General features: G+C 41.4%; 1 protein-coding gene across 1 annotated transcript; it reads left to right on the top strand.

The window, feature by feature from the left end:
- Window positions 1-902: 902 nt before the first annotated feature.
- Window positions 903-15,781, top strand: usp4 (ubiquitin specific peptidase 4). Its single transcript, XM_086116980.1, has 22 exons — window positions 903-1,146; window positions 3,307-3,434; window positions 3,527-3,657; window positions 3,797-3,923; window positions 4,033-4,178; window positions 5,295-5,356; window positions 5,561-5,707; window positions 7,654-7,771; window positions 7,839-8,012; window positions 8,081-8,239; window positions 8,864-9,088; window positions 9,756-9,839; window positions 9,960-10,054; window positions 10,121-10,303; window positions 10,385-10,611; window positions 11,961-12,182; window positions 12,262-12,332; window positions 12,403-12,518; window positions 12,609-12,758; window positions 13,224-13,327; window positions 14,294-14,382; window positions 14,524-15,781. Exons 1-22 carry the CDS (start codon window positions 1,013-1,015, stop codon window positions 14,629-14,631), a joined length of 3,000 nt encoding a protein of 999 aa, XP_085973106.1. The 5' UTR covers window positions 903-1,012; the 3' UTR covers window positions 14,632-15,781.
- Window positions 15,782-16,770: the final 989 nt, after the last annotated feature.

Consider the following 16,770-nt stretch of genomic DNA (forward strand, 5'->3'; position numbering starts at 1 on the left):
AAATGCTTTGGTATGTTACAAGGATTTTTTGCTCTTTATAAGGATTTTTTTGGTAGTTTATACAGGTTGGCGCTCCGAAAAGTTGACAGGTATGTGTAACTACTCATAACATTTGACTTCATTTGACCAATCAAACAGAGCGAAGCAATCGCACGACTGCACAGTCTACTCTACACAGTGGCCCCACACAGAAGCAATGTTTTCAAGGTCACTCATTTACGGGGAACATGGCAGAAATCTAAATTTACCTTTCAGATACGCTCCAGCTCACCTGTGAGTGTAACAATGGGTGGATGTTTCATGAAAAGCTATGTCAGTGCGATAATCGGTGTCAATCTAAAAGGTTTCACCCAACAAGAAGTCCACTTTGAATTTGAAAAAACACGTTTCTGTCATCTGTGTCGAGTGAGCCTTTTTTGCTGTTTCACGAGTGTAATCCACGACAACTAACCATTCCCTGGGCCTGAATGTCCCTAAATGGTTATTTTTGCAATATAATCTTAATGATTTTGCTGGGCAATGTGTGAATTCCCATTTTTGTCTATTTGACATTCATGCTTTGCTTAAAAACAAACAAAAAAAGAAGTTACTCACCAGTTACAAAGTACTTGATTTTTTTCCAGTTTTTTTTTAACTTGAGTCACGTTATTCTAAGTAACAATACTCTCATTTGAGCACATAACATTCTTGTTTGGAATATTCACTTTTAGAGTCAGAGCTATAGATTTGTCATTGTAAATACTGTAAAGCATTTCACCTACTCGAGTAAGAATACGTCGACTCGTTCTTTATCGTGAGTCTAATCAGATTATTTGATGTTGAAAGTATGACGTGTGGAGTAACATGCTGGCATAGTGTGCCTGTGTGTGGGGTGTCGAAGAGACGACGACACAGCAGCTACGCGGTGCCAGAATGCAGCAACCCGTGCGCGCCTCGCAGCCACCGTAGAGGAAGAACGCCCTCCGTGCCCCACAGAGCTTCTCGTCTTCCAGCCGGCACACTCGCCAACACGATGGCTGAAGGAGGCGGACCCGACTCGGGCGGCTCAGCGGACTCCGACTCGGAGGTGCCAGCCGCATCCACGGAAAACCAAAAACAGACTATTGGTTCTCTGCTGAAGACCACGCTGAGGAAGGGTGACGAATGGTGAGAAGAAGCCAGAGGCCGACTCCGGGCGCTTCTGATGAGCAAGCGCGAGTTTGCCATTAGCTAAGCTCTAAACCGGAAATGCTAACATGCTACAACAAGGAAGCTAATGCCGCTCTGTTGGTCGAGTAGGCTTAAAAAAGGAAAACAAATCTCCCAGTTTTGTCACTCTTAATATTTGATGTTTAATCTCTTTCGCTGCTAGGTTTGTAATTTGTAATTTCTCTCATTGTTGCACCGCGTTAAACCATTAACCCCGAACACTTAATAGCTTTTGTCAGCAAATATCTCAGAAGCACGATGGCTGGGTTAAAAACACTTAAAATGTTTCTATTTGGATTCCACACGTTTTGTCGTCGCCTGATGCGGTGCAATATTGGTTGTTACTACGGGCCCTGTTTTCCGGATTGTGGGTTCAACCACCACTCTGTTGCCTGGTTAGCCGGGAAGACCCAGAGCTGTGTTAGCTTCCAGATAAGACTGGACTATCCACCACTGCCATGACGTGTTTATCATGAGTACTCTCGTAGTGGCACAAAATACAGTGCTGTACTTAGCAAACGCGCTGGTATGGGTAAGACTGCCCCGCCCTATATGATATATTTGAGAATTCTAATCAATCAGTTATCGGATGCGTCTTCTTATTTGATGTAAACCGAGTTAGCTGTTTATAAGATAAAGATTGTCTTGTAAATTAACTAGTTAGGTCTTTGTAGAGGTGCACCAGTACCACTTCCCCCCCCCCCCAAACACATTATGAGTACAAGTGCTTACTTCATTTGTACTCGCTAATACAGTACTGAGAGTTGATCCTACAGTTGTAATGAAAATGTTTTATTTTAATCACATATTGTTTATAAACACATGAGCACACACTTTTCTCAAACGCGGAATACATTTCATTCAAATACTAAGAGTACTAGCAGCAACTAGGGATGCAACGATAACAGCGATGATGGGATACTGTGTTCAAATTCTCACCATATAATTGTCGTCATGTTATATTAAAAGGAGCGTTTCTCCGTCAAAAAACATTACTTTTTGCCCAGTTCTGCTGAAGAGATAATTTTGAACTACCGGTACATAGGCCTTGATACTTTGAGCCATTACAATAAAAATGACTGGCCAAGCACATTTCTTTGTCAGTGCGGTTGTGTGCCAAAACACAATATATTGCTTTTATTCAATATCATGAGCTTTTCTTGTTTTTTGGAGCACAATTTGTAGCCGTCTAATAATGTTAGCATCCATTTCCTAAAAGGGGAAGTCAACCCCAAGAAACAATTTCTAATATGTTCTCTGCAGCCCCGCTAGTCTAAACATGGAATTGTGCTTAATATTGCGCTTGTGGAAAATGACTTGAGTAGTAAATCCACCCATTATTCTCAGTTTTAGAGGATGGCCATTTTGCTACTTGCTGTCGACTGAAAATGACTGTTACTCAGGGCTCAGGTAACAACCAATCATGGCTCAGCTTCAGAAAACGGGTGAGCCGTAATTAGTTGTTATTTGAGCCCAAAGCAACTGTGATGTCATTTTCAGTTGACAGCACGTCACAGGGCACACAGAGACAAACAACCATCCGCCCTCACACTCACACCTAGGGACAATTTAGAGTGTTCAATCAGCCGAACCACTCGACCACCGAGCCGCCCTGCTGCTTAACTCATATTCCCCAAACACAATATTAATCAGAATGCTGTGTTTTGACTAGTGTAGATGCATAGAACATATTAATGTGAAGAGAATTTTGGGGTAGATGTCTCCCCTTTAAGGTATCGGTGTATAATATCAGAACATTAATAATATAATGTCTGTACAGTACAGAGCACCGTACAGATGCACTTTATCAGTACAGATACAGGTATGAGTATCAGTACATCTAGAAATGAGGGATGTTGTATATGGCCTCCATTTTAATTCGACAATTAGTTCATGTGCTGCTGTCTTTCCATGTGAATTACTTACTGCAAGCAGATTGCGAATGGGGAAGCAATTCAGTGAGAACTGTAGATATCTTTATATGTCGAGGCACGTCCGACTTGCATAATATTCAAGCCATAGTATTTCCTCATCCCTCACCCCTTTGAGTCCATACTTGATATAAAAAATTACATATGTGCTAGCATGTCTTCAATGCAACTGTTTTTTTCCCTACAGGTATCTAGTGGACAGCCGCTGGTTTAAACAGTGGAAGAAATATGTGGGCTTCGACAACTGGGACATGTACAATGTTGGAGAGCGTAGCCTCTATCCAGGACCCATTGATAACTCAGGCCTGTTTTCGGGTAAAAGTGACATTTGGACACGGCTTTTAGAAAGGTTTTTAGAAAATTTGCCACTATCGCGTTGTCATTCTTGTCATTTTCCCCTCCTAAAGACCAGGACAAACAGGTCCTGAAAGACCACCTTATAGATGAGCTGGACTATGTCCTTGTGCCCACTGAGGCATGGAATAAGCTTGTCAGCTGGTACAGCTGCCTGGGTGTCCAAAGACCCATTGTCAGGAAGGTAATTCTACTTTACTTTTGTTTTCAGATTGATTCTCCATCTACTACATATTTAAGTTATTAAATTCGCTTTCCTTTTAACCAAAATTGCACTCTTATTCAGCACAAACAAGTATTGCCACTATTTCTCCCCCCTCCAGGTTGTTGAACATGGAATGTTTGTCAAACACTGCAAGGTGGAGGTCTACCTGCTGGAGCTGAACCTGTGTGAGAATGATAACATGGACATTGTGGTCACACGCCACTTCAGCAAAGCTGACACTATTGGTGAGAGACTTCCCCAGAGGCTTCAGTTCACCATTCAGAATGACCTGTAGATGTCGTGTTTTCACCAAACGTTTTTTTTCCTCCTTTTTTTTTTTTAATCTTCTGAAAGATACCATTGAGAAAGAGATGAGGACACTGTTCAATATTCCACGTGAAAAGGAAACAAGGCTCTGGAACAAATATATGAGCAATACCTATGAGCAACTGAACAAGCCTGACAGCACTGTACAGGATGCTGGCCTCTTCCAGGGGCAGGTAATTTAAACCTGTAAATAGCTCGACGCCGCATCATAATTGCATGCTTCGGTGTTCGCTATATGAATAAACATGTAGTGTGTTGACATTGTATTACTTTTGTTGTTTACACCTACAAACCCAACTCGGTAAGTTGCAGTAAACGAAGACGTTTTTAATAAATGTTAAAGAAAATACCCCTGTGAGTATTATATTTCTGTCTGCAATGGTTGCTGCACAGTTTGTGTTCAACTACCCATTGCTTAAAGTTTTATGACTACTGAATCGTTCATGCTAGTTTCTTTATTCGGCAGTCATGGCATCTTGTGTCGTAATTCGTAACATAAATGTTTGCCCCAAGACAAAAAAAGAAATCAGCCGAGCCATGGACTTACAAAAAAATGTGTGGGAGCCAGTTTCAAGCTTAAGAGTTGTCTGGGTGATGGAGACGGATGTGAAACGACGGAGTCACCATTAAAGTGGACCATTACACTTGTTCAAGCACAATGACCAATGTACAACACAAAGGTCGCTATTCATCGCGACATCTCTATTGTTCAAAGCTTTCTAGATGAAAGTCATAAAAATCAACTTCATATGCTGACATTTTGTTATTATTTTTAAAATTTTGTAAAGCACATGGGGGTACGAGGACCACACTGAGGGGAAAAAGTGGGAAATTATTAATAAAAAAGTTGGGTTACAAGACTCTAATTATGTAAGAATTGTATGAGGTGCTTTTAAAGTGCTCCAAATTACAGGTGTAATGACTGACAAAACTGAGTCAGTGAATACTTGATGAAAAAAAAATGGATCCCTGCTCTGTACGTATTTGCATTAATGTCATTTATCATTGCACTTAAAGGGCTGGACGAGCTTGAGAACTACTTGAAAATCTGACATGGCTGCTATTTGTGTAGATTCTCAAAAATTGTTTTGTGCAAGTATTTAATCCCCAATAAAATATCACTGCAGCATAAAAGTGAGAAATCATACAATATATGCCGTTGAGGCTACATTATGTGCCAAGTGGAATCAAGATGGCTCATAACACAACAATATGAGGTGGAGACCACTTGAGAGGAATAGATTACTTTGCATGGCCTTGATTTTAATACAGCTACGTTGTCCCCTAAGGTGCTTGTGATTGAGCGCAGAAATGAAGATGGAACGTGGCCCAGACAAGCCTCTCATCCCAAGTAAATAATACTATACATTATATAAATGTGTGTGTGTGTGTGTTTTTAAATCTGTATTTTCTTTGTTCCTTAAAACTCATTCAGCACAGCCAATTCTAGACCCCCTTTTTAAAAGTATCTGTGGTTGAACGTGTGGAGTGTGAAAAGACAATATGTCTTTGTGAGTGAATGAGTTAAATGCATTTTCTGATTCTTGTTCACCAGGTCCAGTACAACCCCATCTAGGACTTTCACCACCTCCCCAAAACTCTCCTCCAGCTCTTCCGCCAGTATCTCTTCCGCCGTCATCAATGGAAACAGCACTTGCGGTGCCGGTTACACGCTGAACAACAGCACCACGACTGGCAGCAGGCATGAGTCTCTATCTGACGTAACACTCATTCATCCAGTTTCATTTATGAAATTAATTGTATAGTGTCGTGCAGGGGTGTCAAACTCATGTCAAGTGGGCCGGACCATTAAAATGATACCACACGCTACTATAAATAACCAAAATATCATGTGTTTCTTTTGTTTTGGTAAAAAGAAGCACAAGAACATTAGGAAAATGTTGAAATTTAATGAACATATCTCTTACAAAAAATTTCATGAAACACCTTAGATTTCCTGAGACAAATGTGCAATTGACTTTTATCATTCACATATATGCATTGCAACTGTTCCCACTGATTGTACAAAGGCACAACATTTTAACAATTGATATTGAAAAATATAGTGATGCACTTTAAGATTAAACAAGATTTATAAAGAAAGGAATTTTTAAACCATTTACACATGTGCATATAAAATCTGAATTTAATCCCTGCCTACACCTTACAAACGAAGGATAAATGACCTGAATCGCTGTTTCAATTGGCTGTCTAAATCTGCTGATCGGTCCGAAATCCTCTCTGCTATATTATTCCTCGTCAGGCTAATATTGGGGAAAGCTTGTCGCTTCTCGGGACATACAAGTTCAGGCGCTTTCATCATGCATCATTTAACAAAGTCACTGTCGGAATACAGCTTTGATGCTGATGCTGTTTTGCTAGCAATTAGGTACGGTAGCTGTCTTTTTCCGCTGCTTCACTGACTTGTCGGCTCTGTATGAACGTTGACTGCTGTTTCCTCAGACTTGCCTGCAATTCGTTGATCTTATTTCTTCTTCTTCTCAGTTGTCCTTGCAAGCAGTCATATTTTTCGCTGTGAAGATTCTCGTCGTGGTGTCGAATATTATATTCCTTCAATACCGAAACTTGTTGCAAACACACCAAGCACAAAGGTTTTCCGTGCATTTCTATAAATAAATAGGACGTGATCCATTTTTCATTGAAAATTCTACACTCGGTATCTAATTTTCTCCGTTTGGATAATGACATTTTGGCTTCATAACAAGCAACAGATGGAGCTTTGATACCATCTGCTGCGTTGGGTCTGTCTCAGTGACAGACTGAGACTGCTGTCTTCTTCCCTGATCAAAACAATGTTGTTTTATACTATGATGAAAACAGTTTGGCCCCGAGCGGATAATTCATGAATTGCATTTTATAAAAAAAAAAAAGATTCATTCCGTGTGTTGGGGGGAAGTTGGCCTTTCTTCCTCCGCATGTTTGTTTAATTTCGGGTAGTGAGAATGTTGGCTATCCGAATACAAGCTGGAGACGATCAAAAGTGCCTTCGAATTTTTTATTAGCAGAATATTCCGGGAACAAATTAGTTACAGACAATGGCTGTAGATCACAAGTGCAAAGACACAAAGGTCTCACAACATTTATATCAGAAGGGCGGTACTGAAACTGTTGTGCGGCATCGGGACTTTCGTTTCTCCTAAACCGATTCTTAGCTTGTATCAACTGGCGCATTGTGATGCTCTGTGCGTCTCCACAAAGTCTCCAGTCAGTAGTGTATCAAAGTTAACTGATGAATGCTCCAAGGACACATCTGGCTACAAAGTTTCACTGCGGGCATGAAAAAGTTATACAGACATGACTAAATATAGGCAGAATACACACTTCACGTGTCTTTTATGCATTTTTTCACTTTTAAATTATCCTGATCAAACCTCCTTGGGGACCGGTTCCGGCCCACGGGCCGTATGTTTGACACATCTGGTTAGTCTGCCTCACAGTTAAATCAGCAGCAGTGTGCGCTGCTTAAAGAAATAAATGTATGCAAAAAAATAGAACGGTTGTGACTGGATATCAAGGCACAATGTGTCAGCAATTAAAACAATTCTGATATTAAAATATCTTGTTTTTACGTTTACAAAGGACCTGAAGCATTTTTCTTGACAGTATTCCCAACTGCTCTCCCAACAGCCTTGGGGGTTATAACTCCTACAGCTCCTCTTACAACTATAGAGACTCCCAGTCCCAGCCTGGCCTATGTGGTCTCAGTAATCTAGGCAACACGTGCTTCATGAACTCTGCTCTCCAGGTAAAACTTCACTGAAATATGTTTGTGTACTTGTTCACATAATCTCACTTTTTTCCCCTCCTAACAGTGCCTGAGCAACGCGTCACCGCTCACCGAATATTTCCTCAACGACCAGTACGAGGCCGAGATTAACCGAGGCAATCCGCTGGGAATGCGGGGCGAGATTGCAGAAGCCTACGCTGATTTGGTGAAGCAGATGTGGCTCAGTCGGAGCAGCTCTGTGGTCCCACGTACCTTCAAAGTGCGTCCACTTGGACAACCTTTTATGTTTTCAAACAAAGGATGTAACGTCAACATTTTTATTTGCAGACCCAGGTGGGGCGCTTTGCTCCCCAATTTTCAGGCTTTCAGCAGCAGGATTCCCAAGAGCTATTGGCCTTCTTGCTCGACGGACTCCATGAAGATCTGAACCGTGTAAAGAAGAAGCCTTATCTGGCCCAAAGGGATGCTGAGGGCCGTCCCGATGAGGTACGAAAATCACACTGTGCAGTGTGTTTTGCAAATAAAATGAGAAATACTGTTCGCATGTGTCGTTTGGAAAGTGAGCAGGTATGAAAACAATTTATTATTATATTTTTTTTATGGCTAATTTATAAAAAGCTTGGTCTCTGGAGTGCTTGGAGATGTGTCCACACAGATCGTCTACACTAAGCATGACAGTGTCATTTAGAGGGACAGTGAAGTTTTGTCTCCACAAGAGACCATGGCAACTTGCTTCATGTGATGATGGGTTAAATTAGCCAGTACCTCCTGCATTGTGGACGCCAAGGGGTAAACTTCTCCGGTTGAGAAAGTCACAAGAGTTTCCAGTAACCCCACAAAAAGTCACTAGAATTGTTGCCTTTTGAAATGTCCCCAAGTTGGCAACATGTCAATCAGTGTTGTAAAAGCCACACGCGGTATTTGACAAAACCACTTCACAAAACTGGATGATTTTTACTGCTGTGTGAAAAGAGAAAGTTGACAGTACTGAGAATCCTTTGTGTGAATCCTGGAAATTGTTTTTAAAAGAATTGCATCGTTTGTTGTCTTGATGACACTTGACCAGCTCTGAATGTAAAATTATACATTAAAAAAAACTTTTCATCCCAGATAGTCGCAACGGAAGCCTGGAAAAACCATCGCTTACGCAACGACTCAGTCATCGTCGACATTTTTCATGGCCTCTTCAAATCCACTCTGGTGTGTCCAGAGTGCTCCAAGGTGTCTGTGACCTTTGACCCCTTCTGCTACCTCACTCTGCCCCTGCCCATGAAGATCGACCGAACCATGGAGGTCGTCCTTGTGCGATCAGACCCGCAGTCCAGACCTACACAGGTGAGCTGCCTAACAGATCTTCTACAGCTCTCACACATGCACGAAAATTATTAATTTTATTGTTGTGATTTTTGGACAAACTAATACATGTTACTTGCATAGTTGAAAAATAATCTTTCAACAAAATAAGACATTTGAACACCCATCTATCCATTTTCTATAGTGCTTGTCCTTATTAAGGTCATAACTCAGCTGTAGTTTATCCCAGCTCACTTTGTGCAAAAGGAAGTCAGCCAATTGCAAGGCACATCGATATAAATAACCATTCCGTCTTGCCCTCACACAATTTGCTAAAAGTCTTAAGTGAAACTAACGTGCATGTTTTTGGGATGTGGGAAGAAGCCGGCATACTCGGAGAAAACCCACACAAGCGTGGGCTAATGATGAAAAATCTACGCAGAAAGGCAGGAACTGATCTTTAAATACTGAACGTCAGAACTTTTAGGCAGACCTGCTAACCACGAGGCTACCGTGGTGCTCACATATGAACATGATCTTGGGTTTTGTTTATAGAATAATAGCACCATTTTTTGGTACTTATGTATTGTATGTTCGTGTAAGAAAGCACTTTAAAATGCTTATATTTGACCTTGGAGAATGTATATACATTTTGTTTAAGAGCGTGTAGTTTGATTAATGTTGCATTTTCTTTATTTTCCTGTCGCAGTACCGAGTTGTGGTTCACAAACTGGGCACAGTGACGGATTTGTGCAGCGCCTTGTGCAGACTCTGTGGAATTCCTCCAGAAAATGTTAGATGTTACCCTTTACTCTGAAAACCAAGTGGGCTCGACACTATCAAATTCATTCTTTTATTTTCAAGCTTTAGCGAAAGCTGTCTGTCAATGTTGTGTTGTATGTCTTTCTTTTAGATGGTGGTGGCTGATGTTTATAATCATAGGTTCCATAAAATTTACAGAAGGGACGATGGCCTCAATCAAATTATGGATAAAGATGACATCTTTGTGTAAGATTCTTCATCAAGCAATTCTTTTGTGTGTATTGTTTGCTTGACAGTCTGTTTATGACGCAGGTATGAAGTGCAGGAGGAGAATAGCGAGACGATGAACCTCCCAGTCTATTTTAGGGAGCGACATTCTAAACACGCCGGAAGCTCCTCCAGCACCATGCTGTTCGGCCAGCCTCTAGTCATCACCGTGCCCCGGCAAAACCTCATTGCAGACGTTCTTTATGAGAAGATCCTTCAGAGGATTGGGTGAGAAGCCACTGATAACACATGAAAATGAGACCTGGGCGTGTCTGTTACTCAGTTGATCTGTTTTATCTCCTCTTGCAGGCGTTATGTAAAACATCCACTGAGCGTGGGGATTGAAAGCAGAGCCTCGGCTTCAGCCACCTTTGCCAGCTGCAGTCAAGTTGCTGAATGTTCCACGTCATCCGTTGGCAATGCCAGTCTGGGTGGCTGCAGCAGTCCTCTGTCGGACGGGGCCACCTGCAGCGCCAGCTCCAGTAACGGCAGCAACCATTCGGGGACTTGCACTGAAACTAACGGCGTATATGATGGTCAGTGGCTAACTTGGCTTCTGTCACTTGATGGCTATTATCAAAATTCTAAATGGGAGTAGGTGGTTCACTATTTTCTGGATTGGCCTAAGGCCCATTAAAAATTAATCAATTCAATTGTTAATTTTAGAAAAAAAACATATTCGTTAATTAATATTAATTTAAAATAGCATAAAATGCAATAAATGTGTGTTGTCACCACAAATATATTTATTGATGAATTTTCCATTTTACAGTTGTTCAGCACTTTGTGGCAAAAGAAAAGGGAAGTTATCTGCCTATTGTTCATTTTTTTCCATTTTACTTCAAAACGTCAGTGTAGATTCTCAGTCATCCAGGGTGGGTCATTAGCAAAAGTTGAATCGAGGAAGCTGGAATGTCTTGTTCATTTCTACGTACAATTTAAATTCATACAGCTTTATGATCCCGGTGTGACAGTTCATTTGCATCCTCAACAAACACATGGGAAATAGTTAATGGAATTGCAATAAATAAATCAATGAAATCAAGGCATTGCTGATATTTTTTGACAGACAGATTACATGCACAATAGGAAGCGATGTCATGGATTTTGAACATCTGACAAACCACACGCTAACAATTTCGTTCACTCTTGTCTCGTCAACGAAAACTCACATAGGTCACGTTCTAATTTAGCCATCAAAGAGCCACGTTTAGCTCGTCATCATCTCGTTATCCTCGTGAAAAAAATGGGTCGTCACCAAAATAATTTCGTCATCGATGAAAACAACACTGGTTCTAGATTAGGTCAACTCAGTCCAACAGTGTGTTGGGTTCCAAGGAATGGCTGAGTCTCGCTTTAAATGGTTGCAATACACAGTTCCAGGAGCACATTAATGCTGTCAGAGGTAGTTTTGTTTTATTAAAGACTCAATTTTCAATGGTCATGGTTAATTTATTCATTCATTCATTCATTCATTTTCCGAACCCCTTAATCCTCACTAGGGTCGCGGGGGGTGCTGGACCCTATCCCAGCCGTCTTCGGGCAGTAGGCGGGGGACACCCTGAACCGGTTGCCAGCCAATCGCAGGGCACACAGAGACGAACAACCATGCGCACTCACACTCACACCTAGGGACAATTTAGCGTGTCCAATCAGCCTGCCATGCATGTTTTTGGAGCGTGGGAGGAAACCGTAGTACCCGGAGAAAACCCACGCAGGCCCGGGGAGAACATGCAAACTCCACACAGGGAGGCCGGAGCTGGAATTGAACCCGGTACCTCTGCACTGTGAAGTCGACGTGCTAACCACTGGACTACCGGGCCGCCATGGTTAATTTATTTATTGGTTATTATGCCATCCTCAATTTTCTTTTTAATGTTCTCAGGTGAGGAAGAGGCCATGGACCATCAAGTGAGTCCAGAGCCACATCACGGCCAGCCTGAGGAGGAGGAAGAGGAGGCATCCGATTTGGAAAACGGGACGAAAGAGGACGAAGCCAAGACTAGTTCCGTACCGGCCAAGCTCTTCACATTCAGCATTGTCAACTCTTACGGAACAGCCAACATCAGCCCTCTGCCGTGTGACGGAAACGTCCTCAAACTTAATCGTCAGTTTGCTTTGTAATTGTATTCCTACTTTTTTGTTTTTAAATAGCAGCTTGTTCTAATGTGACCATATCCGTGCAGCACACTCCACTGTGGCCATCGACTGGGACCCCGACTCCAGGAAGATGTGTTATGATGAACAGGAAGCAGAGGTTATTGCTTTTGTCCTTGTACTTATTTTTGTGCGTTTTACTTTTATGTCAATACGTTTTTGTTTTTCAGGCATATGAGAAGCATGATAGCATGCTCCAGCCCCAGAAAAAGAAAGCCACCGTGGCTCTGAGAGAATGCATCGAGCTCTTCACAACCATGGAGACACTTGGAGCTCATGATCCATGGTAATGTTATGTTCCACTATAAACTAGTGTCCTTAATTGTTTTCACAACTCCTGCTAACATTGTATATTTCTACTCATTTTGTTTTCCAGGTACTGTCCCACGTGCAAGAAACACCAGCGGGCCACGAAAAAGTTCGACCTCTGGTCGTTGCCTCGTATCCTGGTCGTTCACCTGAAGCGCTTCTCTTACAACAGATGCTGGAGGGACAAACTGGACACTGTGGTGGATTTTCCCATCAGGTATGCGGGTGGACTGTGTCGATGTCGTTTGTGAGGAAAAAAATCCCTACAGGTATTCATTTGTCATGCTACTACATGCCTCTGAAAACAAACTGACATTGCGATTTGAAAGAGGAAATAGTTGTTGCACTTTTCAGAAATGACACTAACCGCTCCCCCCAAAAGAAGACAATAGCACTTTTGTGTTTCTATTGTCGGCTTTGTGTCTGTAGCTTTCAGCTGAAGCAATATTTCAAGTGCGTGAGTCACGATGGTAAACGTTGAAAAAAAAGAGAAGTTAGAGCAACAATTGTGGTGCAGCCTCTTTCCTCTTGTGACCTCGTAAAGGAAGAACTACATTCAGAAAACATTCAAGTTCCTTTGCTAAATGCCGACTCATGTTAGCCACAATTTGATTTTGTGTTGGTTTGATTCAGCGTCAATCTGAATAACATGTATGTTTTTTTTTATTTTTTTTACAACCAGAGATCTGAACATGTCAGAGTTTTTATGTGACCCCAAGGCTGGGCCTCACACGTATGACCTTGTCGCTGTGTCCAACCATTATGGAGGAATGGGTGGAGGCCACTGTAAGTTGAGTCGTTCTTTTGTGTTATTCCTCAACCACTTTTCCATAGCATAATCATACCAACTCAGCTGGCCATAACCTAAACCACTGCCGGTTGCTCATTGGTTGAGCAGATTTTTCTTTGCTCTAAATCAACATGCAGATTAGTTCTGCAATGTTATACACCAGATCTGTTTTCTTGCTATGTTCAGCTACCACTTATAAAATAAATAATAAATAAAATAGCCACATGATAAGTCAATTCAAAGGAGCCCATTGTTTGTCTCCATTCGTCTCATTCAGACCACAGTGACATTAAAGTCCCTGTAAAGTCACTTTACAGATTTTGTTCTGGATATATTGTTTGTGTAAATATAATTGCTGAAAACATACAAAGACAACTACATGGTACGAAATTGTGAAATCATGGTGTTGAAATATATTTCAAAATTTCAATGTTCCTATTTTTCTTTTCGTGATTTCGAAGCCTCATTTTATGTACCAAGTGATGTTTGTAATATTCAAATTTGATGGTGTTGTTAAAATTACAGCACTCATCTGTGTTGTGTCAAATTTAGAAGACAATTATTTTCACTTTCCAGGGACTTAAGTATACTTGGACAGGTACACAAATGTTTTAAACACAGTTTTCCCTCACGAAATGGTCAAAAAGTAAATATCATCCGGGTGACAAGTCTGTCAAGCACATGGCATCGTAAAAAGTCCTGATCTAGCAAGGTCATTTTAGCCAATCAAAAGTTTCAAGATAATTTTGGGGAAAAGACATTAGAATAATGATAACTTGAGGAAAAGAGATTTCGTAATGTGTGTATTTAAGTAAAGTGGATTATTTGTATTCCTTGTGTGGACATGATATGCTTCAGCGAATTCCTGTGCCAAGCCGTCTCATTTTTCCTGCAGTTTGTGTAGTTTGCTAGTGAAAGGAGTGCTTCGTTGCCATCCTCTAACACTTGCCTCTGTCTGACAGACACGGCGTACGGCAAGAATAAAGTGGACGGAAAGTGGTATTACTTTGATGACAGCAGTGTGTCGTCCTCCTCGGAGGACCAGATTGTGGTGAGCTTTTATTCCACCGTGTTCCACATACAATGCACATCGCCATTTTGAATAGCTTCTGCTTTCATCTGACGCTCTCCACCCCCGATGTCAAGTGTCCCCGTTTTTTTGTAACCCTGCCGCCTTGCCGTCCCCTCGCAGACTAAAGCAGCCTACGTGCTGTTCTATCAGCGCCGGGAAGAAGAAGGTGGTCAGCCCTGCGCCTCGCTGGGAGGAGCCGCTGCTGACGACCACATGGACTTGAATTGAAAACATCACGGCAAACTGACACGCAGAAGCTGCTTTAGTGACAAGACTATCAATGTTGTCCCCACCATAACAATATCCTCTTTGATTCAAATCTACAATGTTGTCAGCTGACCCTTGTGAGGATAAGATGATTAGAAAATGGATGGATGTTGTCAGCTGACCTGAGAGAGTAATAAGTAAAGCTAGTTAGTTAAGAGGAGATACATGGTCACTCTGGATGACCAAAAGCTTGATGCCCTCTACGAAGCAGTACGAATATTTTCTAAAAGCCAAATGCTAAGCTCATCTCGACCAAAGTGTTCTGAGGTGCGAATGAAAGTTCATTTTAATGAGCCTGCTGTGAGAAACCAACTCCACTTTTTCTGGACATGACTTTGGCTCTGCTGTCTCCGAAACCAAAACGAGCAGCTCCCCCCACACGCACGCAACCTCGGTTGTGTGCAAAAAGCGGCCTTTAGTTTGCTGTTACCTGAGGAGGCACTTTGATTTGTGAATACAACATCTACCTGCTTCTGGTATCCAGCCTGGGCATTCAGGGTTGTTATCTGTCATAGAATTTCGAGGCACTAACAGCTTGTGATAAATCATTTACATGAATGCACCGCTGTCTTGAAATGGCTACATTATTTGATATCTGACAAGCACATCAAATTAGGAGACAAAGTAGAGCTTTATTGAAAAAGATTTATCGTCCTGGTTAGTCTGCATATTATTCGAGGGAGGCAGGGCCAGCAGCATCCATTCATTGACCTTACTCCAATGTCCTACACGGACGGAATAGATTCTCTTTATATCCTACTAGCCTATAATTAAAAAAAAATCCCATTCAGCACAGTTTGTGGATGTTGGAATGTGCTGTTGATTCTAAGGCACTTAAAAGTTTTAGTCGTGGCAATTAAATGACTGGTCGTCATCACAGAGTTCTTCTACTGGGCAAACACCACTGCTTTCCAGATGCCACTGACATGTTTGACCTTTGGGTCACTAAATCCGAAAGAATCCAACCTAACTGAAGAGATGTAAATAATCACACTATTTTAAATAGGTGTAAACATTCTTGTCCTCATATTTATCATGCTGATATCTACAGGATTTGTTTTTAAATGGAAAATATTTGAAGTCAAACCACAATAAAGACTGGATGCCTCAATGATTGTGTTTTGTTTGCGTGTTAATAGAACCACGAACATTAAGTTTACCAGGCAGATGCTAACTAAAATAGCATTGTTCTGAAAGCAATATCCTTTTCTTGCTTCATAATCTGTGAAAGGCTGAGTTTCACCTTATTTTGGCGATCATACAAATGATTATGTCGGGTGGGCTAACTTTCATCCTGATGGGCCACGTTTGATTTTTTAAAATTGAAAACAGTACTGTTTACTTGGTGGGGTGACAGCACTCAAGAATTTTCAAATGTTTCAAGCTGCCTCCTCAGTTCGCCAAGGTTTTGGGGATGGAAACTGTTGACTTGACATTTCGTAAAGAAAACAATACTTTGAAATTAGACCTCTGAAGTCAGCTTGTGTCGCAGAACAGATTTTGTTCGATGTGAGTGGTGGGCTGTGTGGTTTATGTTCCAGTGGTAGTGGTGAAATGTCACGAAAGGAAGTTCCATTTAAAGGGGAAGTAAACTCAAAAATTTACTTTACATTACAGTATATTGAATGCGGCACCACTAGTCTATACGCGGTATTCTCATTCATATTAAGTTTGTGGAATATGTTTTAAACATTAAAATCCACCCATTTTTATCCAGTTTTCCAATTTGTTGGGCGAACATGACACGGCAGTCGCTCAGGTAACGACCAATCACGGCTCAGCTTGCAAACACCACATGACCAACCTCAAAACAGGTGAGCTGTAATTAGTTGTTACCTGAGCAACTGGTGTCATTTTCGGTCAACAGCAAGTGCCAACCCGCCCCACATAGATGGGTGGATTCTTCAGTTAAATTCACATTCCCCAAACACAATATGAATCTAATACTGTGTTTTGACTAGTGGTGCCGCATAGAAGATATTCTAAAAAAAATTGTTGGACTTTACTTCCCCTTCAGGGAAGTGTGATGTGCAATTGTAGGTGTTTCGAAATGGACTATAAAGGAACTGTAAATGATTGCACAGGCTGATCTAAATTTTA

Source organism: Hippocampus guttulatus, chromosome 8, assembly GCF_054856545.1.
Source record: "Hippocampus guttulatus isolate MCC_2025c chromosome 8, RoL_Hgut_1.0, whole genome shotgun sequence".
In the NCBI taxonomy this organism is placed as follows: Eukaryota; Metazoa; Chordata; class Actinopteri; order Syngnathiformes; family Syngnathidae; genus Hippocampus; species Hippocampus guttulatus.

Coding starts and splice junctions, on each gene's coding strand:
- usp4 (XM_086116980.1), top strand. CDS start 1,013: ATGGCTGAAGGAGGCGGACCCGACTCGGGCGGCTCAGCGGACTCCGAC. Junction 4,179..5,294: donor CTGGCCTCTTCCAGGGGCAG/GTAATTTAAACC, acceptor TTGTCCCCTAAG/GTGCTTGTGATTGAGCGCAG. Junction 10,612..11,960: donor AACTAACGGCGTATATGATG/GTCAGTGGCTAA, acceptor TAATGTTCTCAG/GTGAGGAAGAGGCCATGGAC.